Source organism: Salvelinus fontinalis, chromosome 13 (assembly GCF_029448725.1).
Source record: "Salvelinus fontinalis isolate EN_2023a chromosome 13, ASM2944872v1, whole genome shotgun sequence".
Taxonomy (NCBI): Eukaryota; Metazoa; Chordata; class Actinopteri; order Salmoniformes; family Salmonidae; genus Salvelinus; species Salvelinus fontinalis.
Window position 1 is genome coordinate 28,565,728 of NC_074677.1, and position 26,863 is coordinate 28,592,590.

General features: G+C 43.9%; 1 protein-coding gene across 3 annotated transcripts in view; it reads left to right on the forward strand.

The window, feature by feature from the left end:
* LOC129868358 (homeobox protein cut-like 1) overlaps positions 1-26,863 on the forward strand; it is a 244,473-nt gene that overhangs the window by 93,389 nt on the left and 124,221 nt on the right. For all 3 annotated transcript variants that reach the window (XM_055942277.1, XM_055942278.1, XM_055942279.1), the window contains exons 3-4: positions 7,941-7,988; positions 19,098-19,176. In XM_055942277.1, coding sequence (XP_055798252.1) covers positions 7,941-7,988; positions 19,098-19,176 — 127 coding nt within the window. The remainder of the gene's footprint in view (positions 1-7,940; positions 7,989-19,097; positions 19,177-26,863) is intronic.

Here is a 26,863-nt window from a genome sequence, read left to right on the forward strand (position 1 = left end):
CTCTGTCTGCCCTAATTGTTGTTGGCCTTTGTCAGGAGGGCAATGAGGGGAGGTCAAAAAGCCTGGCCCTTAATTGTGAGTGGATTTGGCCCCCTCCAGATGGGGAACGGTAAACGGTATTTGCAGAGCAGTGGGGGGGGGCTCTGTCTAATGATAGTAAACTGATTGAGTCTGTGTCTGGGGGTCTAGCATCTAGTATCAGGGTAGTGTTTGTAAAGCGTCTAGTATCAGGATAGTGTCTGTAAAGCGTCTAGTATCAGGATAGTATCTGTAAAGCGTCTAGTATCAGGATAGTGTTTGTAAAGCGTCTAGTATCAGGATAGTGTTTGTAAAGCGTCTAGTATCAGGATAGTGTCTGTAAAGCGTCTAGTATCAGAATAGTGTTTGTAAAGCGTCTAGTATCAGGATAGTGTCTGTAAAGCGTCTAGTATCAGGATAGTGTCTGTAAAGCGTCTAGTATCAGGATAGTGTTTGTAAAGCGTCTAGTATCAGGATAGTGTTTGTAAAGCGTCTAGTATCAGGATAGTGTTTGTAAAGCGTCTAGTATCAGGATAGTGTTTGTAAAGCGTCTAGTATCAGGATAGTGTCTGTAAAGCGTCTAGTATCAGGATAGTGTTTGTAAAGCGTCTAGTATCAGGATAGTGTTTGTAAAGCGTCTAGTATCAGGATAGTGTCTGTAAAGCGTCTAGTATCAGGATAGTGTTTGTAAAGCGTCTAGTATCAGGATAGTGTCTGTAAAGCGTCTAGTATCAGGATAGTGTCTGTAAAGCGTCTAGTATCAGGATAGTATCTGTAAAGCGTCTAGTATCAGGATAGTGTTTGTAAAGCGTCTAGTATCAGGATAGTGTTTGTAAAGCGTCTAGTATCAGGATAGTGTCTGTAAAGCGTCTAGTATCAGGATAGTGTTTGTAAAGTGTCTAGTATCAGGATAGTGTTTGTAAATCGTCTAGTATCAGGATAGTGTTTGTAAAGCGTCTAGTATCAGGATAGTGTCTGTAAAGCGTCTAGTATCAGGATAGTGTTTGTAAAGCGTCTGCTGTTGGGCCAATGTTTGTAAAATAACTCTGGTTTCAGATATTCTGTAGAATGTTGTCGGTCTAACCACAACTCATAAAGTGACTGTCAGTGTTTGTTGAACAACAACCTGGTATTGTAATGGGGTTTGTAGAATAGGCCTAGTTTACTCTGTCAAGTGCCTGCTACTTGAGACACCATTAGTAAAATAACTAGTAAAATGTTTGACATCCAAGGTTGTGTGTAAAACGTATTTTGTAAAACGACTTGTAAAGTGTCTGCTATCAGGGGGGTGAATGGCTGTGGGAGGTGCGGGTGGGGGGGGGGGGGGGGGGGGGGGTCATTGAGAGGGGCGAGCTCCATAATTGGCGCTCTCCTAGAAGTGGCGAGCTTCTATTTCCTTTAGTGGTGGAGGGCGGACAGCGTTTCTCTTATCATTGGGGTCTTCTCTCATTCATCACTGCTTCCCACTCAATGCTCCCTCTTTGTGCTGCCGAGGTGTAGGAGGGGTAGCCTAGCCGTGTGGCCCCCAGCCTGGCCTACCCGGGCCCCCTGGAATAATAAGCAGGGTAATGTCTTCTGTCTTTGTCAGATGGCCTCTGTGCAACCAATCTTCAGGGAGTGACAAGCAGGGGTCAGCCTGTCCCCATCAAACCATGGAGGTGGAGAATTGACCCACTACTTAGCCCTCTGAGAGAGAGATGGAGTGAGAGAACCAGTGGTGTTTTTAGCCTTCGATGCAATGGGAGTGGAGACGTTAGTGCAGGAACAGAAAGTTTCATAACCCTACATCTGACCTTCTCCTGTTTACACGTTCCTGTTCTCCTTGGGACTCTGTCCAATGGGAAAGAGAATATTATGCTCTCCGGTTGCATGGGTGAATATGGCTGAGATCACTGAATTCATGTCAGTCCATCAGAAGTTACCTGGGGAAGGAAATACATTTACATGTCATTTTCCTTCCCTCTTAGCCAAGAGGCTAGTTGCAATCAATTTAATTGCGCAGTTTAGACTGATAAGTCCTTCATACATGGATTTGCAAGTATTGAGTATATTGTAAATGTTACAATACCTTAGTGTATAACATTTATCCACTTATCTATAAAAGGTAGACATTAGCATAGGCATAACCAAACAGTGAGGCTGCAGGTTGGTGTGTGTATGTGCTCCCTGGTGATGATGTACCGCCCACACACTCACACGGTTCAGCAGACACACACTGCGGCAGGCAGGCAGCAACACGGGCAGCTCAGTTGCTCGGCATCAGGACCCGGTTTCCTTTCTCTCCGCAACACAGCCTACATGAAGAGGTCCTTAGCCAGCGCAAGGCAATCATCGAAGAGAGAGGGAGAAAGTGAAAGACAGAGAGACAGTGAGGGTAGGGAAAAGAAAGAGACAGAACAGTAGTAGTAGGAACAGAGGCCTAGAGTGTCAGACGCAACCCTCCTCCATTCACGGCCCTGGATTAAAGATGCATTGAGCGGTTTGTGTGTGTTGGGTGGGGGGGCTGGCCGGGACTGGGGAATGTTTTCGCGGAAAGACATGGCCCAGTTCTTCTGGATGATCTGGTAAAAAATATCTCCCGTCTGTCTCTATAAGAGACATGTGATGTTTAGTCCAACTCCATCACTGTATACTCATTCATATTCTCCCGTATCTTTTAATCTTATTCTTCAGTCATCTCCATCTCTGTTTCTCTCTCTCTCTCTCCCTACCTCCCTAGGCCAGCAGCATACCACCCTGCATACCACTACTGGCTTGCTTCTGAAGCTAAGCAGGGTTGGTCCTGGTCAGTCCCTGGATGGGAGACCAGATGCTGCTGGAAGTGGTGTTGGAGGGCCAGTAGGAGGCACTCTTTCCTCTGGTCTAAAAAATATCCCAATGCCCCAGGGCAGTGATTGGGGACACTGCCCTGTGTAGGGTGCCGTCTTTCGGATGGGACGTTAAACGGGTGTCCTGACTCTCTGAGGTCATTAAAGATCCCATGGCACTTATCGTAAGAGTAGGGGTGTTAACCCTGGTGTCCTGGCTAAATTCCCAATCTGGCCCTCAAACCATCATGGTCACCTAATAATCCCCAGTTTACAAGTTTACAATTGGCTCATTCATCCCCCTCCTCTCCCCTGTAACTATTCCCCAGGTCGTTGCTGCAAATGAGAACGTGTTCTCAGTCAACTTACCTGGTAAAATAACGGTTAAATAAAATAAAATAAAAATGTTTTTTTTGATTCGCTGGCTCATCCTCTTGTGTTTCCTCTACTTGCCCTCTGTCATGTCTGGGCCAGCGGGACCCCCTCTCGCGGCGCTGATGTACTGGGCAGTGGCTGAGTCACAAGCCCCCTTGCCCCTGACCGCCGACTCATCTCCTCCTGTAGCCAGCCTGTAGCCAGCCTCAGACCAGACACAGGGGTTAGGCTCCCCTGCCTGTGCTCGGCCAGGCCAGGCCACAGCCAGTGTGAGGCTTGGCTAGCAGCTGCTTGGCTCACAGACCCAGTGGCAGAGACCGGTCAAAAGAGAGAGAACTCCTGCCATTGTGCTACAGTAACCCACTGGCAAAGGAGGGGAGAGGTGGGTGTGGAGAGAAAGATGGAGGAAATAAGAGAGCGAGAAATCCGTCCACTGTGCTAACCCAATAGCAGGGACAGAGAAAGAAACCATAGGAACAAATGGAGGGAGAGCGGCTCTCCCTCAAGGACTAGACATGCAATTTTCTGCCCTCTAAAGACCAAGTGCCCTCGCTTGAAACCCTCAACTCAGGACAAAAAACCTTAAATGACACAAATGCTGCAATATTACCAAACCCAGGCACTTTCTCTCTCATCTTCATGACATAGACTAATTCTGTAGCCCTTTCTCTCTCCACGCATCACTGCTCTCCACTATATAGATGAGAGCTCATAGGCCCGAGTAGTACACCCTCCGGGTCTCCACTGTACGCTGCTTATTTCATTGAACAATGACCACACAGGTCCAATGCACTCAAACACAAAGCGAGGGCCACTCAGTGGGTCGACCATTAAAAGGGGAGCGAGGGTTACTTAAAAGCTGAATATGAAAAGAAGCCATTGTCTATGTCCCTGACCGTCACTGGGGAAAAGAAAGTCTGGCCTAGAAGAAATTGTGTTAATGTAGCCATTGTGCTAAGAAGGTAATTGGTTAAATAGTGGCAGGCATCCAGTGGAGGGATCCCTGAGGAAGGCCATGTCTGAAGTAAAGCTTGTAAACTCATTGTGGTATCAGACTCTTGTCCTCTTCTCCTCCCTTCTTACACTCCTCACCCTCTTTCTCTCCCCTACTTTCCCCCTTCTCACGTTCTCTCTCCCACTGCTCCCTCCAGCTCTCTGAGGATACCTTGTGATTGTAGTGCGTGTGTGTTTGTGTGTGTGGACCTGCAGGCTTGCCTCCCTGGAGATCTGGGCCGGTTTCCAAGACAGGGAGCTCCCGGGTGGTGGAGAGGTTAAAAAGAAATGCAATCACCATAACAATCCCTTTTAGTTTGAGAGGTGATGTACACTACATGACCAAAAGTATGTGGAGACCTGCTCGTTGAACATCTCATTCCAAAATCATGGGCATTAATATGGAGGTGGTCGCCCCTTTGCTGCTGTAACAGCCTCCACTCTTCTGGGAAGGCTTTCCACTAGATGTTGGAACACTGCTGTGGGAACTTGCTCCCATTCAAGCCACAAATGCATCAGAAGCCACTGCCAGATTTCTGGATTGGGCTGCGCTCAGAGTATCCTGCCTTGGCAAATCGCGCTGTTAAGACACTGATGCCCTTCGCAACCACGTACCTATGTGAGAGTGGATTCTCGGCCCTCACTAGCATGAAAACTAAAATTAAAATGATTTAAGACTGAGGCTTTAAGACAACCCACCATTGCAACCCACCATTTAAGACAACCCACCATTGCAGAGTTATGTGCATCCTTTCAAGCACACCCTTCTCATTAACCTGTGGTGAGTTATTCACAATTTTCGATGAACAAATACGTTTTTATATGTAAGCTGGTTAAATATAGAGCAAAATTATTGATTATTATTATATTATTTTTTGTGCCCTGGTCCTATAAGAGCTCTTTGTCACTTCCCACGAGCCAGCTTGTGACAAAAAGTAATTCTTATGTTTAATAAATGTATAGTGTGTGTGGCAGGCTTACAATGATGGCAAAAACATTTGAGAGTGTGCTGACCCTGGTGCTAGAGGGTGTACGCAGCTGGATGTTGATTGTTTGAAGGGGTACGGGACTATAAACGTTTGGGAACCACTGTTTTAGAGAATTTGGCAGTACGTCTAACCGGCCTCACAACCCCAGACCACATGTAACCATGGCAGCCCAGGACCTCCACACCCGGCTTCTTCACCTGTGATATCGTCTGAGGGGGAGTGGAGGTGCTGAGGAGTATTTCTATCTGTAATATGGGGGGGGGGAAATGTGGGGGAAAATGAATTATGATTGGCCCTAATCTATGGATTTCACATGACTGGGAATACAGATATGCATCTGACTGGGCAGGGGTGCAGCCATGGGTGGGCCTGGCTCCCCAGTGGGTGGGCCTGTGCCCACCCATGGCTGCACCCCTGCCCAGTCAGATGCATATCTGTATTCCCAGTCATGGGAAATCCATAGATTAGGGCCTAAAAAATGTATATCAATTGACTGATTTCCTTATATGAACTGTAACTCAGTAAAATCTTTGAAATTGGTGCATGTTGGGTTTATATTTTTGGTTCAGTATATGTATGTATAGGTACAAATTGCATTTCCATGTGGTTTTCATGGACCTGCTCCCTCCATCTGAACCCATTGTGAACCATGTGATGTGTGTCCTCAATCACTCTGGCCTGAAGATCAGTGTTTACTGGGCTAGCTTTTATTGGTCACTTGGTCAAGTCTTTTTATCCGTCAGTGTAAAGATTTTTAATTTTTATGCAGTGGGGCTCTCTGTATATCAAATTTGGGGCAATTGCATTTGCAGATCTCGAGCTGTGTGTGTGTGTGTGTGTGTGTGTGTGTGTGTGTGTGTGTGTGTGTGTGTGTGTGTGTGTGTGTGTGTGTGTGTGTGTGTGTGTGTGTGTGTGTGTGTGTGTGTGTGTGTTCCCTGTCGAGATCCAGAAATACTTTGGAGTTCTCTTGGCCAGGCAGGAGTGTTATGTTGAAACCAGATGTTGAGCGATGTTTCTTTTTTGTCACGTGGCCCCTTCATAAAGGTGATCTGTACGGTAGCCAGTGGCGACGGAAGATCAGTGGGCTCAGCTGCTCCCTCCAGGGGACTGGGAAAAGTCCAGCACACTAGGTACCTAGCTAGCATCGCGCTAATGTTAGCTTAGCACGGCATGGTATGGTCTGCGTCAGCCAGTCCCCAGAGTCTTCCATAGAGGCTCCCTAGTTGAAGGGAAAGGGAGGGAGGAGCGGGGGGAGACTGGTGTAAACATCAGTCAGTCATAGAAGGCACACTTACACACATCAATGTGGAGGGAGAGAAAGTAAAACGAGAGGAGAGATGGGGAAGAGGATACAACAGAAACCCATAGGCATTTAAGAGCTCTTCATTTCACACAATTGTAATGTCTACCCTGCAAGTTAGGGTTGGTCAGCTTAAAATATATGGCCCTTCATGCATTTTGTACATTTCACAATTGACACACGGTTTCAGTAATAGGTTACAGAGGTTATACTGTGTCACAGGACCCCCATGTGCTGTGCATGTGTTGTGCAAGTGTCAGAGTACACCTATACTGTATCCTGAGGGTGACTGAAATGTCCACTTGACTAATGTGGGCCAGTCTTTTAGGAGTGTACGTGGTGTGTGTGCGCATGTGTGTAAATGCATTGCATTCCACTAACTGGCTGCTGCTAACTCGGTTTCAGTGGTCAGTTCTGTTTTGGAGCATGCTGTGCATTCCTATAGGGAGGCCTCATGTAAGGCCTTTTTGTACCCAGCTGAGATTTATTCAGGGGCGTATTTAATTAAATGTTATGATCAAACACACCTGCTCTGTTCAAATGAAAAGACACATTGAAATTGGCCATAATTAGATATACTTTAATGGCGAGGTGTCGCATCGCTCCACTGTAGGTTGCCCAAGGTAAGATTCATCATTGCTTGAGTAAGGTCGGAACAACGTTTGTTTTGATTGGAGCCTTTATATGTTCACTTGTTTTTGGGACTTAATTTCAAATAAGTTTTATTTTCATCCGCCGCAGATTCGAGACTCAACCCAGTTTCTCCCAAGTTAAACAGACAAATAACTCTACAGAAATAGTCAGCTGTTGAAGTTGGCCAATTTTTCAGGCCTAACATTACTTTTAGAAGTGAATTAATGAACAGAGCCCACATTTGCATGTAGCGTCTCTACGTTTTTCTGTTTTTGCTTGAATGGTAATTTAAGCAGAAACAACTGAGTCATGGCGAGAGAGGGTGAGAGGGAGAGTAAATGTATGCCGCTTGCACGCTTTCCCTTTAAGCACAGCGTCCTCTCTGCTCTCATTCAAGGGTAGCACAAGGTGATACTCTGTTTTGTTTTTCTTCCTCCTTTTCCCAGAGAACAAACCTTCCCTCTGGGAGGGTTTGGACAAATCAGGATCCCCATTTTCATATGTTTAATGTGTTTCTATGCTCCGTATCTGGGAACAAAAGGCAACACTCTGCCTCATCCATCAGAGTTGACAGTAGGGATTTTGCCTCACAGAGAGAATGTAGTGAAAATAGGGCCTGGCTTTTCTAAACTTAACATATGGTTAGTTTGTAAGAGGTTTCTGCTCAATTCTGTGGGGATGAAAGTCAATGACCAAGGTGTTAAAGACTATGGAAACAGAGAATGTGGACATTTTCACCGTATGAGAATGTATTGTGTTTTGCTCTCCCACAAGGTAGCATTGTTATGCGATGCTAATCCTTTTCCTTCTTTTTTTGTCTTGCAGGATCTGCGAAAGCAGGTAGCTCCATTGCTAAAGGGCTTCCAAGCAGAGGTGAGTGCTATTTAAAACTCTAGAACATTTAATACCTAGCTTTCCTTTATCGATTTAAGGATGTGTGTTTGTGTGTAGCCTACTGTACATCGTGTGTGTTGTGAGGGAGGCGGGCATTTTGTTTTTGCGGGGAGACAGTGTCCCCCTGACACACCCCATAAAGGCTGACATGTGCCGTCTCTGCCTGGCTAGACCTCTGCTGGCTGGCTGGCTGCTCTGCTCTCCTGCTGGAGGAGCCTTCCCTTCCCCAGTGGAGCTCTCGCCAGGGGAGTCCATTATTTGTGTCCTTTTATGAGGCTCTCTAGCTCCCAGCCATGTTTAAATTGCATCCCCTTAAAATATTCCAGCCAAACTGCTCCTGATCAGAGCTTCAGTCTTAAACTCCAGGCAGACATGCCTTTCTCTGTTTCATAACCCCCCACCTCCCCTTTATGGCTATGTGTCACGTCGTCTGATGCAAAGCTCCTTTTGATATCTGCTAAAATGAATGCAATTGGCCTCCTGAATAATGGTTTGCCAATGGGAGAAACATGTTGCCAATTGTCTCTTGCGCTGAATCTCTGACTTTCTGTGTGTCTGTGTGCGAGATATTGTGGTATCATTGCCTCAGAAATGTGAGCACGGGGGTGTGGATGAGAGTAAATGAGCCAGTTTACACCAAGGGCTGATTCACGGGTGGACAGGGGGGGTGAGGTTGCGGGCGGCTGATGGCAATAGCGCTTTAACCCTCTATTCTGGAGGGTGTGCAGGGTGGGGGCGCAATGCCCACTATGACCGCGGCGGGTTTAAATCCCTGACCCTGACAATGCGCCCTGACAGCCTAGGCCAGCCACAGGGAAGAGCGGCCCTGCCGATTTAACATTTTGTCCTGAGAGCGCCCCTTGCACTGCTCTGAAAGTATGGTAACTTCAGAATTGATTTAGGGGACTTTAATGATAATAATGTGAGCTGTGAGACTTGAGGAGGGGTGTGGGAGTGAGAGCTGTGTTTCTGGCGCCAGCTCTTAATTCCTCCTCAAGTGCCACTCCTGCAGTAAATAAGGGCTTAGCGATGTGAGGGCTTTATGGAGAGCATCTGAACAGGCCCAGCCTTTCTCCTCTGAGTGCCTCTGCTGCTATACTGCTACTGCTGGGGCCTGCCTCGGCTGGAGGCACTGCCTGAATTACTACAGTCAATTCACTTTTAATCTTTGTCAAATCAGGAAAGGATTTCAATTCAATCCTATGAATCAATTAGAATACATTTTTAGAATAGCCACTGATGTGGTCACACTGGTGTTTATGTTGGCTTGAGGCACTTTCATTCTTGACAGGCAGCAATGTCTCATCCAAACGAAGTGACATCCATAAATCTGTCAACTATTTTAGGGGACAGATGCATGATAAGTGTTTGTCGACTGCAAATTTGTCCTCTGTCTTGCTTAGTGCATATTTCATTTGGTAATGATGGAGGAATGTAACATTTTGCCACTGTCAGATTGCATTTTTAATTCGGAGCATGCATTTGTGAGTCTACCTCACTAATTCATGATATAAAATGTTTTGAGTTTAGTCTGAACATAATTGTAAGGCCTGCTACTCCCTTTATATGTTATGTTTGGAGTTCTCTGCCTTGTCACAAACCAGTGTATTTTTTCATGTGCAGTACACTATTTTGTACAGTGCATTTCAATTCCAGAAAAAGACAGTAGGTTACTTAAGACAGAAATTATAGTAGAACATCACTAGTCGTCTGACCCATGAGTAATCCCTCTTGTGAATAGTGAATACGCTCCTGTTTCTGATTTCCCTGTTCCAGGAGGATTTACCAGTACTATGCAGCGTTACTTAGTGCAACAATTAAATACATTGTTAGAAAAAGAAACCATGTGGTACACCTTTATTTTGATTGGTTGTTTGCTACCTCATTTGTGTTCACAACACATTTCTCTCATGCTCAAAGATATTCTATTACTTTTAACTCATCTGATGGTATTATTAAGTTAATTCCACTGTACTGAGATATTTGATTATTTGATAAATCCCTTCAGAGAAACACAAACTGTACATTGTAGTCTTAGGAGTGGCCTTGAAATCAAACTGTCGTTTTGATCACTTTGATGATCACATGTCTCCCAACGCTCCCCAACGCTGTCTATGGGCACCATTGTGTTGCCATGTTACACCCAGCACCCCAGTCAGCTTCTTATCCCTGACAGTAATTAGTCACCACTTAATTATATTCCTATTCCTGTCGGCTCTTAAAGTATTATTTTGTTAAGTGCTCTGGATCTCCTAAAACAAAGCCCACTCTCTCACTGAGAGGCCCAAGAATTTGGCTGCCCTCTAAATGGCTGCTAAATAAAACTCCTAGCTGCTACTGCGTGCCATGACTCAGTAATTGGTCAGTGGCTGTTATCAGCCCAGCTCTACCTTGCTATATAGGCCTATATATAGACCCCTGGACAGGAAATCCCTAATATGAAACAGAGTGTAGATGGTGGGATTTAAGAAAAGAAGAGAGAATGGAAAGAAAGTACAGTAATGCCGGCTATTTTAAAGATTTGCCTTGCTTCAAATGTCTGTCACCCTTGAACCCTCAAAATGTCTAACGCCGGCGCCTCCCAATAAAGACGCTGCTTCAGCGACTAAAAGCACTTCTTTATAATTCAGCAGCAAGGAGTGCCATATAAATTTCATGAAGTTAAAGGGGCTGGAAAGACGGCTCCCTGTACACCTCTCTCAGGCAGGGCGGAACCGCACCGCAGCCTGTCTGGCCCATTAGCGTTCATTGTGGTTGGAGCGAGCGATTTGTGAGGGCCCCCAGGCCTATTATTGACGGAGTTAATCTTCCCTGTTTAAATCACCCCGGGTTTAAAAATACCCACTACTCCCCCCACATCACACGGGCCCGGCTCACAGGCACCAGCCTAAGACTCCTGCAGCCATTTTAATTCATCTCCTCTGTGGATGAATGGGGCGATTGGCAAGGACAGGAGAAGTCCCTGACCTTCGCGAAGGCCCAACTTATCATCTCAGGAATTTGGGGCTTCCACTTTGTTTTCCATGAGCATCAGCAGGGTGAGCGCTAACGGTGTTCCAGATCTCAGAAACGGCTCCTCATGTGAAAGCAGTAGTGTTGACTGCTTTAATAGGGAGCAAAACAAATGACTAAATGGAGACTCGGTGAGATTCAAAGATTGTCAGATACAGAAGACACTGTACACAAGCATTTCAGCTTTCTCCATAGGGGGAAGGAGAGGGAAAAGGTCAGTTTTTCTGCTCCCTCTGTTCCTTATACACAAGGCAGAGCATGAAGTGCGGCGCATTAGAATATATGAGATGCTCTAAGACTTCTGGAAGGCCTCAAGGGTTAGGGAGAGGAGCCAGGCAGACAGATCTGTTTGGGTTGTTTCTCTTTTTTTCTATCTTTCTAACTGTTTCACTTTTTGACATTTTATTTGTGAAATGAGCGAGCGCTTCCTTTCCTGTCAGGAAATGAGAACACAATGGGGAGCAGAGCTCAGCACTCGGCACCCACAGGCCCATGTGGACACACACCACAGCAGGTGGAGGGTTGGCGGGAGGGAGGGAGGGCTGGAGAGCTCAATGGCACCCCCTCTTGGGGAGAGGGGGGGATCTTTCTACCATACCACCTCCCACTGCAACTGTAGCCTCCCCCACCTACTCACACACACTTGCACATGCATGCACGTAAACACATTCTTTCCTGGTCTCCCTTGATACTGTCCCTACTGTCGCCAAAGCCTCGGAGGGAACCCGTCCTTGCAGGAAGTGTGACGTGTGAATGTCGTGTGTGATGCCACCGGAGTGTTCTCCGTCTCTCCCCGGACCATCTCTGCTTCTCCAAGACAACGCTCAGAGTCTATCTCAGATGCATTTTACAGCCACAGCAACTGTAGCTTGATGACGAACTGTCACTGTAAATGAAGAGGGAAGAATCAGCATCGAGTCAGTCAGTGGCGTGTAAAAAAAACAGTCGCTAAGGAACAGGGTTGTGTTGGTTACTTTCTAAATGTACTCCATTATGGTTAATAGTTACTTGTCCCAAAATATTACGAGTTTTTGGATTACCCAAACTCAGTAATGTCATCTGATTACTTTCCCCTTAAGAGGTGCAGGTTAGTAGCTGGAACAGCCACAAAGTCATAAAATCTGATTTAAACATAACCCTAACCACACTGCTAACCATATATGTAACCCTAACCTTAAATGAAGACCAAAAAGTTACCAAAAAAGTTTGAAGGTTTTTACAATGTAGCCAATTCTGACTTTGCAGCTGGCCCATCTAGAGGAAATTGATCAGTTCTGCCATAAGGAGAAGGCTCATCCCAATAAACGCCAAGAGGCATTAAAAGAGGACAAAAATGAATAATACCAATTGAATGACCTCTTGCAGGATAAATCAATGTTAGAGTTTACATAGTTGGCCATAAATGGATGTTGCATTTTACTTTATGTGTTGGTTATGTAGGCTTCTTCTAACCCATTGCTTTCTACTTCAGATAATAATATGATTAGTCTGTATCTTTAAATTTAAAAAACTGTCAGTCAGAGTCCCAGTCATTCCAATTAATGTAATACCCCTTGATCTTCAAGAATAGGACTTGGAAATATAGATTAGCCTAATTGTTTTACCTGAGCATAACCCAAAAATGAAGAACTAATTAGCCTACTCTGTTTATGATTTTGCTGTCATGGAGGACTGATTGGGGCTCATTGCTTCAAGCTGAAAAATAAATGGTGCTATTGAAATGGCATGCTTTGAGCATTAGCGAAAAATGCTATTTGTATGTGGAAAACTAGATGCTCTCACTTGTGGTCTTCTTAAATGAGACTTGTTTTGACAGTATGGAGCACAATACCACAGGGGACTTTAGAAGGGAGGAACTCAAACTTTTATTCCGTAGGCTGGGATCTGCTCTATGTGGCTGTTGCAAGAGCGCATTTTCACTGTCTGTCCACTGGGAGCGTATTCGTTAGGCTGATTCTGTTTGAAAACGCTTCTTAAACTGAAAGTTTTAAAAAGTATCTGTAATCTGATGACAATATTTTTGCTTGTAAAGTAACAGATTACAGTTAGTTTTTTTGTAATCCCTTACATGTAAACTGTTACTCCCCAACCCTGATGAGGAATGAGATTTAAATGTGAGTAAATTGTTAGTACGCAGTGTAAGCTATTCTTTTATTTAAGGGCACACCAAATCAGTGTGCCACTTCCAAACCCCACAAAGCCTAGTCAGGCAAACGAATGCTACAGAGAGACCTTCAGGAGACGTGATGGCTGTGGCAGAGAGAGACACGTACAAAGTGGCATAGGAGTAGGACAAATGCAGGAAGTCACTACTGATTTTGCATAATTGCGGTGTAATTTTGGACGTCTGTCTCGTCGTAAGGGCACCGAGAGCCCAGGGAGAAGGCTGTGAAAGTTAAGTTGGCAGCTCGCACAGCGCTGTGATTAGCTCAACTCTCAGACAGTGTGTGTGTGTGTGTGTGTGTGTGTGTGTGTGTGTGTGTGTGTGTGTGTGTGTTAGCATAAGCATACAGTAAAAAGGGGAGACTAGGATGGGCCTCAACTTATATCAGGTTATTAAAAGTGTGTTTTCAAAAGGATTTTGTGTGAATTGGGCAGCAGGTAGCCTGGTGGTTAGAGTACTGGGACAGTAACTGAAAAGGTTGCTGGATCAAATCCCTTAGCTGATCATGTTTTGATCTGTTCAAATCAAATTTTATTTGTCACATACACATGGTTAGCAGATGTTAATGCGAGTGTAGTGAAATGCTTGTTCTTCTAGTTCCGACCCCATGCAGTAATATCTAACAAGTAATCTAACCTAACAATTTCACAACTACCTTATACACATAAATTTTTTCATTATTAAAGTGGCTGGAGTTGAGTCAGTATGTTGGCAGCAGCCACTCAATGTTAGTGATGGCTGTTTAACAGTCTGATGGCCTTGAGATAGAAGCTGTTTTTCAGTCTCTCGGTCCCCGCTTTGATGCACCTGTACTGACCTCGCCTTCTGGATGATAGCGAGGTGAACAGGCAGTGGCTCAGGTGGTTGTTGTCCTTGATGATCTTTTTGGCCTTCCTGTGACATCGGGTGGTGTAGGTGTCCTGGGGGCAGGTAGTTTGCCCCTGGTGATGCGTTGTGCAGACCTCACTACCCTCTGGAGAGCCTTACAGTTGTGGGCGGAGCAGTTGCCGTACCAGGCGGTGATACCAGCCCGACAGGATGCTCTCGATTGTGCATCTGTAAAAGTTTGAGTGTTTTTGGTGACAAGCCGATTTGCTTCAGCCTCCTGAGGTTGAAGAGGCGCTGCTGCGCCTTCTTCACCACGCTGTCTGTGTGGGTGGACCATTTCAGTTTGTCTGTGATGTGTACGCCGAGGAACTTAAAACTTTCCACCTTCTCCACTACTGTCCTGTCGATGTGGATAGGGGGGTGCTCCCTCTGCTGTTTCCTGAAGTCCACGATAATCTCCTTTGTTTTGTTGACATTGAGTGTGAGGTTATTTTCCTGACACCACACTCCGAGGGCCCTCACCTCCTCCCTGTAGGCCGTCTCGTCATTGTTTGTAATCAAGCCTACCACTGTAGTGTCGTCTGAAAACTTGATGATTGAGTTGGAGGCATGCATGGTCACGCAGTCATGGGTGAACAGGGAGTACAGGAGAGGGCTGAGAACGCACCCTTGTGGGGCCCCAGTGTTGAGGATCAGCGGGGTGGAGATGTTGTTACCTACCCTCACCACCTGGGGGCGGCCCGTAAGGACCGTTGTTCTGCCCCTGAACAAAGCAGTTAACCCAATGTTCCTCGCTAGGCCGTCATTGCAAATATGAATTTGTTCTTAACTGACTTGCTTAGTTAAATAAAGGTAATTTCTTTTTAAATAACGTTGTTTTTTTTAACATACAATATGTGTGTGATTGTGTAAAGGCATACCTGCCCCTGTCCTCGAACCCACTACTCTCTACTGTATCCTTGAGTAAGATGTCCCTCCTTCTGTATATGATTAAGCTACTCTCTCTCCAGCGCCTCCCACCCCCATGGCACACAAAGAGAGTGGGTGACTGTGATGATGGCACAGGGTGGTGCTCGTTCTCTGATCTCCCTATGGCACTGACGCTGATTCCAGGCGATGCCCGATCTGCCCCAGAGGAGCAATGTGTCAGCCATCACAGACCATCACTGTGTGACGCCGTTTCGCTCCTCCATCCTATCCCAACTCCACTCTTATGATGAGATCTCTAATGTTGTACGAGGTAAACTTTGGCTGTAATCACAGATCTAGGATCAGATTACCCAATACCCAATCCTCACCACCATTAGGGGGATTAGAAAACATCTGACCCTGGACCAGTGGTTAGAGGAACATCAACCTACTTCTAATGTAAGGTTACAGCAATGAGGAAAATTTGTAGAAATATATATCCATACTACTGTAGCTGCCTGCAAGTAGGCCTAGTGTGTTAGGCCCCCCATATGACAACCCCAGGTGACATAGAGATGAAGAGAGGGGGCTAGCTAGCTGTTTCCTGTTTCCCTAGGAAGCCCAGAGGATGCTCTAAGTCACTGTCCTCTCAGACTATAATTCCCTGCTTAAAAGAAAGCTGCAAAGCCAGTAATCCCTCCTACCCAACCCAAAAAGAAGCACACTCAAACACACACACACATATACTCTCTCTCCCCGCAATCTCTCCCCCGCACACGCACACCACTCCGGATCAGTTATCCACAGCTTAAAACCTGCTCTGCAATTAAGGGGTTAGGCCAGGTCACAGACAGAGACAAGCAGGCCAACGGTTTCCCCTGGCCCCTAAGCCGATGCCAAAGCCTTCCTTGTGTTTCATCTAGCTCCCGCTAGTGTCATTAGGCTAGCAACCGCCATCTATTTTTAAGTTGTTCCTGCACCCCTAAAGAGTCCAGATGGTTCATTGGAGGGGCGTTATGCTATACCTGTGAGCTGGTCAGCTTTGGCGTCGGCCCAAATCTCGCCTTTTTAACACAAACGGACTAACACACACACACACACACACACACACACACACACACACACACACACACACACACACACACACACACACACACACACACACACACACACACACACACACACACACACAGAGAGGAATCATCTGTTTGTGTCTTTGTATGTGTGTGTGTGTGTGTGTGTGATCATTCAGAAGGCAGTACGGCCGGCGTTGCCAGATGCCCTCCCCTGTCAGAATGTGTATGGGACTGCATTGGAGAGAGAGGCAGATAATCTGCACTGAGCCATGGCCGCTCAGTCACGCAGGGCCTTGGCACACACACACACACACACACACACACACACACACACACACACACACACACACACACACACACACTCCGGTGCCATCCATCCCATTACCTTACCTCTCTCTCCCTCCTCAACCCCCCCAGTCACTATCTATCCCACTTCACCTTCTCCCCCTTTCTCTTCACTTTCAATGGAAAGCCAAAGGGAAGAGGGAAGAGGCCTTTTCCTGACAAGATGTCTGGTGGATCCCTTTGCCCGGTAAGCAGGGAACTGTAATTGCTCCATCTGCAATAGAGAGAGGAGAGAAGGAGAGAAAGCGGGGAGAGCAAGGTAGGGAGGGAGGGAGGGAGGGAGGGAGGGAGAACTTGGCGCTGCCTAGTTTGGATCCAGATGTTTTCCAGCAAAAGCCAATTTGAACATGTTTCATTTCTCTCTCCCATAGGAGCAAAAAGTGACTGGGGCTCACTGGTGTTTGTCAGTGGCAACTGCCTGCCTCGCTCCATAAATCAAAACCGCTAACAGAGTCTGGGCAGGAGATGTCCAAAACATTGTTTTTATTTGATTTCTCCTTTTTGGAACCCACTGTTTGGTGTCTGTTTGGTGTCTGTAAACACTGTAGTTCTGGACACTTTTAACTTAGTGTGTAAGTTGTTGACTTGCAGTTGTACTGTGCCACATCTTTTTGTGAATTTGAGCAAACACTGCCACCCTATGGGTTGGGAAGGAAAGTGTAAATGTTGGGGGGAGGTGGTATGTATGTGTGTGGATGGGATGGTGGATCTGTTCTGTTGGTCTAAGTGTGTGTGCTTTTAGTCCATAAAACACTGGAAGTAGATCCTGGCTGACTGACACTAGCAGTGTGGTACAGTAGCTCTCCCCTGCTCCCATCCCCTCCTCTACCCAGGGATGACCCAGTTAGCTGGCTTTGGCCCAGTTCAGAGGCGATGCCAGGACTGGCTGGCTGGCTGCTCACACTCCCAGAGCAGTGGAGGAACGCACAGTCAGGCCTGGACTGGGCTCTCAGGAGACACCACAGACACACATAACACACACGCACACGCTACCTCTGAGCTGCTCGGTGCAACCCCAACAACAGCCACACACATGAAGACTCTGAACCTCACAGTGGGCGGGCCCACTGTCTATCATTAGCTCATGTAGCTAGGCCAATGAGACACCTTTCTTACTCTTATACACTGCAGGTAGAAGTCTGCAGGTAGAAGTGGATTAAATAGTGCTTTACTATGGTAGTTTACTATGGTAGTTTACTGATGCCAAATGGTGAGTATCTTGAAAAGGAAGAACAGTACAGTTGGTCATTTTGATGACCAATACATCTTTATCTTGTTGAATAAAGTTTATACTGTATTATTTTTCTCTGAAGAGTGGTATTAGATCCAAATGACTTACATTGGCCATCTATACATTAGGAAATTATTTTATTGACAGTGCATGATTGCGAGGTTGTGTAATGTGTAGAGCACAGCTCCGGCTTTAAGGGTTTAGCATGCTTATGTGTGTGTGTTAGATCATATAAAACGGGTGTGTGATGGTGTACATAGAGTACTCACCACTAATATAGTTGCTTCCATGTGGCTGAAAGCTGATCCAAAATGCATCAAAGTGTGGGGGGTTATAATAGTGTGAGAGGGCCGATGCATTACGTCTGTCACATGACACAAAGATGGTGTTTAACCAACCATCCACCAACCATCCACCAACCAACCACGCAATTTAAAAAGGCTTGGACAAAACCCTTTCTCCTCTCTCGCCAGCTGTTGCCCAGTGTGGTACTGAGGGTGAGAGAGGGTTCAGGGAAGAGTCATCTGTGGCCTGCATTTTTCCTCCTCTCCTTACCTCTCCAAGGGCCAAGGATGAATATGGTACAGTATTTGACTCTGTCTGTGACGTATCTCCAAAGTGTGTTTACTTTCTTTCATCTTTTAGACTGTATTTGAGAGGCAATCTGGAATGGATGTTGAGCCACACAGAATGTTGCTGTTGTCTTCTAACCTGATTCATGAAGTACTTTTGCAACATCTATAATGTTTAGTTTCATGGGCGGGTATTTGTGATGTATAGTGTTGGTTTGGAGCTAAAAATAACCATTTTTGAAACCTCTTTAAATCATAAATGTGTGATTTTTGAGCCATGTGCAGTACAGTGTAGTTAATGTAAAAGCAAAGCTGTATCATATCACCTGCGTACTACAGAAATGCTATGACTATAGAAGAAGACCTCTCTACCACAGCTCTATACTCCTGTACTTGATTGTTGATGAACTTGAAGCAAGGTCTGTGGTGCCTCTTGGCCCAACCCCAAATCACGTCACCTCCTTCATGACTCATTGGTTAGCTGCCTTGGTGCTTTCCAGTTTTGGAGAGCTCTGTCTGCCCAGCCCACAGCAGTGAAGCACTCAGTACCCATGATTAACTGAGAGGGTTGGAAGCTCAATCTGTTTTAGCAGGTTGTTACTAAATTACATTAATGAAATTACTAATCATGTGTTTTTAAGACTGAAATTCTGTGGTCAATAGACCTGTGTGGATATCGTAGCACTAATAGATCTTTTTTTTATTTTTTATTAATACATTTTTATATAAACCAGATTCATGTTGAACTACATTGGATATGTGACTATTTGTCCTATAAAACTAGATTAATCTTGATGGAATGAATAGTATAGGGAAGATGATGCCAAAGTATAAAGCCTTTATAATCCCGAAAATGTGATTATGGTTGTTGTGGTGTTGCCTGAAAAAAATGTATCATCTCATCTCGACTATCTCTCTTTTCTTAACCAATCTCTCCATCTCTCCTTTCAGATCGACGCAGTGAGTAAAAGAAGTAAGGAGTCAGAGGCTGCCTTCCTAAACGTGTACAAGAGATTCATCGATGTCCCAGGTAAGTCTCATCGCAACTGTGTATGCGAGGCACCGTAAACACATCTGTCATGTTTATGAGGCACATGTCTCTGGCGCCACATACATACGTACATACACAGACACGTTCCTGATGACTTCTCTTGGTGTGCCTGAGATAATGTGCGTCCAGGAGCCCTGTGAGTGCCGAGCGGTCGGGGAATTGGGAAGGGATGGGGAGCAGGGCATACACTGTGATTTAAACATCTACCAGCCACTCAGATTTCTTACCAGCCAAAAATATTTTGGGGGAATAAAATGTACACCAACAAAACATTAAAAAAACAGATGAGAATGCTTGGCAATGTTTCTTAAACATTACATGTGTTACTAGTAAGAAGTAACTAATGTGGTATATTTATTCAATAAGGCCAGATAGCAGTGGTAAATTGGCCATATACCACACCCTAAGGGCTGTTCTTACGCACAACACAACGTGGAGTGCCTGGACACAGGTATATTGGCCATATATCATAAACCCCGAGGTGCCTTATTGCTATTATAAACTGGTTACAAAAGTGATTAGAGCAGTAAAAATGTAAGTTTGTCATACCTGGGTATACGGTCTGATATACGACGGCTGTCAGCCAATCAGCATTCAGGGCTCAAACCACCCAGTTTATAATGAATAATTACATTTTTGTAACCTGATATAACCAAAATAACACATTAGACAAATTTCACATTCCTCGTTAAGGGCGGGAGGTTACCGTGGTAGCGGGTCTCAGTCATGTCTGTGCCTGTTATCTTGAGTATGACTGTGCCTGTTATATTGAGTATGTCTGTGCCTGTTAGATTGAGTATGACTGTGCCTGTTAGATTGAGTATGACTGTGCCTGTTAGATTGAGTATGGCTGTGCCTGTTAGATTGAGTATGACTGTGCCTGTTAGATTGAGTATGACTGTGCCTGTTAGATTGAGTATGACTGTGCCTGTTAGATTGAGTATTACTGTGCCTGTTAGATTGAGTATGACTGTGCCTGTTAGATTGAGTATGACTGTGCCTGTTATATTGAGTATGACTGTGCCTGTTAGATTGAGTATTACTGTGCCTGTTATATTGAGTATGACTGTGCCTGTTATATTGAGTATGTCTGTGCCTGTTATATTGAGTATGACTGTGCCTGTTAGATTGAGTATCACTGTGCCTGTTAGATTGAGTATCACTGTGCCTGTTATATTGAGAATGACTGTGCCTGTTAGATTAAGTATGACTGAGCCTGTTAGATTGAGTATGACTGTGCCTGTTATATTGAGTATGACTGTGCCTGTTAGATTGAGTATCACTGTGCCTGTTAGATTGAGTATCACTGTGCCTGTTATATTGAGAATGACTGTGCCTGTTAGATTGAGTATGACTGTGCCTGTTAGATTGAGTATGACTGTGCCTGTTAGATTGAGTATGACTGTGCCTGTTAGATTGAGTATGACTGTGCCTGTTAGATTGAGTATGACTGTGCCTGTTAGATTGAGTATGACTGTGCCTGTTAGATTGAGTATGACTGTGCCTGTTAGATTGAGTATGACTGTGCCTGTTAGATTGAGTATGACTGTGCCTGTTAGATTGAGTATGACTGTGCCTGTTAGATTGAGTATGTCTGTGCCTATTATATTGAGAATGACTGTGCCTGTTATATTGAGTATGTCTGTGCCTGTTAACTGGCACAGACATACTCAATTTAACAGGCACAGACATACTCAAGATAACTGGCACAGACATACTCAAGATAACTGGCACAGACATACTCAATTTATCTTGAGTATGTCTGTGCCAGTTATCTTGAGTATGACTGTGCCTGTTATATTGAGTATGACTGTGCCTGTTAGATTGAGTATGACTGTGCCTGTTATATTGAGTATGACTGTGCCTGTTATATTGAGTATGTCTGTGCATGTTATATTGAGAATGACTGTGCCTGTTAGATTGAGTGTGTCTGTGCCTGTTAGATTGAGTATGACTGTGCCGGTTATATTGAGTATGTCTGTGCCTGTTATATTGAGTATGACTGTGCCGGTTATATTGAGTATGACTGTGCCTGTTATATTGAGTATGACTGTGCCTGTTATATTGAGTATGACTGTGCCTGTTATATTGAGAATGACTGTGCCTTTTATATTGAGTATGACTGGGCCTGTTATTGTGAGTATGTCTGTGCCTGTTAAATTGAGTATGACTGTGCCTTTTATATTGAGTATGTCTGTGCCTGTTAGATTGAGTATGACTGTGCCTGTTATATTGAGTATGACTGTGCCTGTTATATTGAGAATGTCTTTGCCTGTTAGATTGAGTATGACTGTGCCTTTTAGATTGAGGATGTCTGTGCCTGTTAGATTGAGTATGTCTGTGCCTGTTAGATTGAGTATGTCTGTGCCTGTTAAATTGAGTATGACTGTGCCTTTTAGATTGAGTATGACTGTGCCTGTTAGATTGAGTATGACTGTGCCTGTTAGATTGAGTATGTCTGTGCATGTTATATTGAGAATGACTGTGCCTGTTTTATTGAGTATGACTGTGCATGTTATATTGAGTATGACTGTGCCTGTTATATTGAGTATGACTGTGCCTGTTATATTGAGTATGACTGTGCCTGTTATATTGAGAATGTCTTTGCCTGTTAGATTGAGTATGTCTGTGCCTGTTAAATTGAGTATGACTGTGCCTTTTAGATTGAGTATGTCTGTGCCTGTTAAATTGAGTATGACTGTGCCTTTTAGATTGAGTATGACTGTGCCTGTTAGATTGAGTATGACTGTGCCTGTTAGATTGAGTATGTCTGTGCATGTTATATTGAGAATGACTGTGCCTGTTATATTGAGTATGACTGTGCCTGTTATATTGAGTATGACTGTGCCTGTTATATTGAGTATGACTGTGCCTGTTATATTGAGTATGACTGTGCCTGTTATATTGAGAATGTCTTTGCCTGTTAGATTGAGTATGTCTGTGCCTGTTAAATTGAGTATGACTGTGCCTTTTAGATTGAGTATGTCTGTGCCTGTTAGATTGAGTATGTCTGTGCCTGTTAGATTGAGTATGTCTGTGCCTGTTAGATTAAGTATGACTGTGCCTGTTATATTGAGTATGACTGTGCCTGTTAGATTGAGTATGTCTGTGCCTGTTATATTGAGTATGACTGTGCCTGTTAGATTGAGTATGACTGTGCCTGTTAGATTGAGTATGACTGTGCCTGTTAGATTGAGTATGACTGTGCCTGTTAGATTGAGTATGACTGTGCCTGTTAGATTGAGTATGACTGTGCCTGTTAGATTGAGTATGACTGTGCCTGTTAGATTGAGTATGACTGTGCCTGTTAGATTGAGTATGACTGTGCCTGTTAGATTGAGTATGACTGTGCCTGTTAGATTGAGTATGACTGTGCCTGTTAGATTGAGTATGACTGTGCCTGTTAGATTGAGTATGACTGTGCCTGTTAGATTGAGTATGACTGTGCCTGTTAGATTGAGTATGACTGTGCCTGTTAGATTGAGTATGACTGTCCCTGTTAGATTGAGTATGACTGTGCCTGTTAGATTGAGTATGACTGTGCCTGTTAGATTGAGTATGACTGTGCCTGTTAGATTGAGTATGACTGTGCCTGTTAGATTGAGTATGACTGTGCCTGTTAGATTGAGTATGACTGTGCCTGTTAGATTGAGTATGACTGTGCCTGTTATATTGAGTATGACTGTGCCTGTTACATTGAGTATGACTGTGCCTGTTATATTGAGTATGACTGTGCCTGTTATATTGAGTATGACTGTGCCTGTTATATTGAGTATGACTGTGCCTGTTATATTGAGTATGACTGCCTGTTATATTGAGTATGACTGTGCCTGTTATATTGAGTATGACTGTGCCTCTTAGATTGAGTATGACTGTGCCTGTTAGATTGAGTATGACTGTGCCTGTTATATTGAGTATGTCTGTGCCTGTTAAATTGAGTATGACTGTGCCTGTTAGATTGAGTATGACTGTGCCTGTTAGATTGAGTATGACCTTGCCTGTTAGATTGAGTATGATTGTGCCTGTTAGATTGAGTATGACTGTGCCTGTTATATTGAGTATGTCTGTGCCTGTTATATTGACTATGACTGTGCCTGTTATATTGAGTATGACTGTGCCTGTTATATTGAGTATGACTGTGCCTGTTATATTAAGGATGACTGTGCCTGTTATATTGAGTATGACTGTGCCTGTTATATTGAGTATGACTGTGCCTCTTAGATTGAGAATGACTGTGCCTGTTAGATTGAGTATGACTGTGCCTGTTAGATTAAGTATGACTGTGCCTGTTATATTGAGTATGACTGTGCCTGTTATATTGAGTATGACTGTGCCTGTTATATTGAGTATGACTGTGCCTGTTATATTGAGAATGAATGTGCCTGTTATATTGAGTATGACTGTGCCTGTTATATTGAGTATGACAGTGCCTCTTAGATTGAGTATGACTGTGCCTGTTAGATTGAGTATGACTGTGCCTGTTAGATTGAGTATGACTGTGCCTGTTAGATTGAGTATGACTGTGCCTGTTATATTGAGTATGACTGTGCCTGTTATATTGAGTATGACTGTGCCTGTTAGATTGAGTATGACTGTGCCTGTTAGATTGAGTATGACTGTGCCTGTTATATTGAGTATGACTTTGCCTTTTAGATTGAGTATGTCTGTGCCTTTTAGATTGAGTATGTCTGTGCCTGTTAGATTGAGTATGTCTGTGCCTGTTAGATTGAGTATGACTGTGCCTGTTATATTGAGTATGACTGTGCCTGTTAGATTGAGTATGTCTGTGCCTGTTAGATTGAGTATGACTGTGCCTGTTAGATTGAGTATGACTGTGCCTGTTAGATTGAGTATGACTGTGCCTGTTAGATTGAGTATGACTGTGCCTGTTATATTGAGTATGACTGTGCCTGTTAGATTGAGTATGACTGTGCCTGTTAGATTGAGTATGACTGTGCCTGTTAGATTGAGTATGACTGTGCCTGTTAGATTGAGTATGACTGTCCCTGTTAGATTGAGTATGACTGTGCCTGTTAGATTGAGTATGACTGTGCCTGTTAGATTGAGTATGACTGTGCCTGTTAGATTGAGTATGACTGTGCCTGTTAGATTGAGTATGACTGTGCCTGTTAGATTGAGTATGACTGTGCCTGTTAGATTGAGTATGACTGTGCCTGTTAGATTGAGTATGACTGTGCCTGTTATATTGAGTATGACTGTGCCTGTTACATTGAGTATGACTGTGCCTGTTACATTGAGTATGACTGTGCATGTTATATTGAGTATGACTGTGCCTGTTATATTGAGTATGACTGTGCCTGTTATATTGAGTATGACTGTGCCTGTTATATTGAGTATGACTGTGCCTGTTATATTGAGTATGACTGTGCCTCTTAGATTGAGTATGACTGTGCCTGTTAGATTGAGTATGACTGTGCCTGTTATATTGAGTATGACTGTGCCTCTTAGATTGAGAATGACTGTGCCTGTTAGATTGAGTATGACTGTGCCTGTTAGATTAAGTATGACTGTGCCTGTTATATTGAGTATGACTGTGCCTGTTATATTGAGTATGACTGTGCCTGTTATATTGAGTATGACTGTGCCTGTTATATTGAGTATGACTGTGCCTGTTATATTGAGTATGACTGTGCCTGTTAGATTGAGTATGACTGTGCCTGTTAGATTAAGTATGAATGTGCCTGTTATATTGAGTATGACTGTGCCTGTTAGATTGAGTATGACTGTGCCTGTTAGATTGAGTATGACTGTGCCTGTTAGATTGAGTATGACTGTGCCTGTTATATTGAGTATGACTGTGCCTGTTATATTGAGTATGACTGTGCCTGTTATATTGAGTATGACTGTGCCTGTTATATTGAGTATGACTGTGCCTGTTAGATTGAGTATGACTGTCCCTGTTAGATTGAGTATGACTGTGCCTGTTAGATTGAGTATGACTGTGCCTGTTAGATTGAGTATGACTGTGCCTGTTAGATTGAGTATGACTGTGCCTGTTAGATTGAGTATGACTGTGCCTGTTAGATTGAGTATGACTGTGCCTGTTAGATTGAGTATGACTGTGCCTGTTATATTGAGTATGACTGTGCCTGTTACATTGAGTATGACTGTGCCTGTTATATTGAGTATGACTGTGCCTGTTATATTGAGTATGACTGTGCCTGTTATATTGAGTATGACTGTGCCTGTTATATTGAGTATGACTGTGCCTGTTATATTGAGTATGACTGTGCCTCTTAGATTGAGTATGACTGTGCCTCTTAGATTGAGTATGACTGTGCCTGTTAGATTGAGTATGACTGTGCCTGTTATATTGAGTATGACTGTGCCTGTTATATTGAGTATGTCTGTGCCTGTTAAATTGAGTATGACTGTGCCTGTTAGATTGAGTATGACTGTGCCTGTTAGATTGAGTATGATTGTGCCTGTTAGATTGAGTATGACTGTGCCTGTTAGATTGAGTATGTCTGTGCCTGTTATATTGACTATGACTGTGCCTGTTAAATTGAGTATGACTGTGCCTCTTAGATTGAGTATGACTGTGCCTGTTAGATTAAGTATGACTGTGCCTGTTTGATTGAGTATGACTGTGCCTGTTATATTGAGTATGACTGTGCCTGTTATATTGAGTATGACTGTGCCTGTTATATTAAGGATGACTGTGCCTGTTATATTGAGTATGACTGTGCCTGTTATATTGAGTATGACTGTGCCTGTTATATTGAGTATGACTGTGCCTCTTAGATTAAGGATGACTGTGCCTGTTATATTGAGTATGACTGTGCCTGTTATATTGAGTATGATTGTGCCTGTTATATTGAGTATGACTGTGCCTGTTATATTGAGTATGACTGTGCCTGTTATATTGAGTATGTCTGTGCCTGTTAGATTGAGTATGACTGTGCCTGTTAGATTGAGTATGACTGTGCCTGTTATATTGAGTATGACTGTGCCTGTTATATTGAGTATGACTGTGCCTGTTATATTGAGTATGACTGTGCCTGTTAGATTGAGAATGACTGTGCCTGTTAGATTGAGTATGACTGTGCCTGTTATATTGAGTATGACTGTGCCTGTTATATTGAGTATGACTGTGCCTGTTATATTGAGAATGACTGTGCCTGTTATATTGAGTATGACTGTGCCTGTTATATTGAGTATGACTGTGCCTGTTATATTGAGTATGACTGTGCCTGTTATATTGAGTATGACTGTGCCTGTTATATTGAGTATGACTGTGCCTGTTATATTGAGTATGACTGTGCCTGTTATATTGAGTATGACTGTGCCTGTTATATTGAGAATGACTGTGCCTGTTAGATCGAGTATGTCTGTGCCTGTTAAATCGAGTATGACTGTGCCTGTTATATTGAGAATGACTGTGCCTGTTAGATTGAGTATGACTGTGCCTGTTATATTGAGTATGACTGTGCCTGTTATATTGAGTATGACTGTGCCTGTTATATTGAGAATGACTGTGCCTGTTAGATTGAGTATGACTGTGCCTGTTAGATTAAGTATGAATGTGCCTGTTATATTGAGTATGACTGTGCCTGTTATATTGAGTATGACAGTGCCTCTTAGATTGAGTATGACTGTGCCTGTTAGATTAAGTATGACTGTGCCTGTTAGATTGAGTATGACT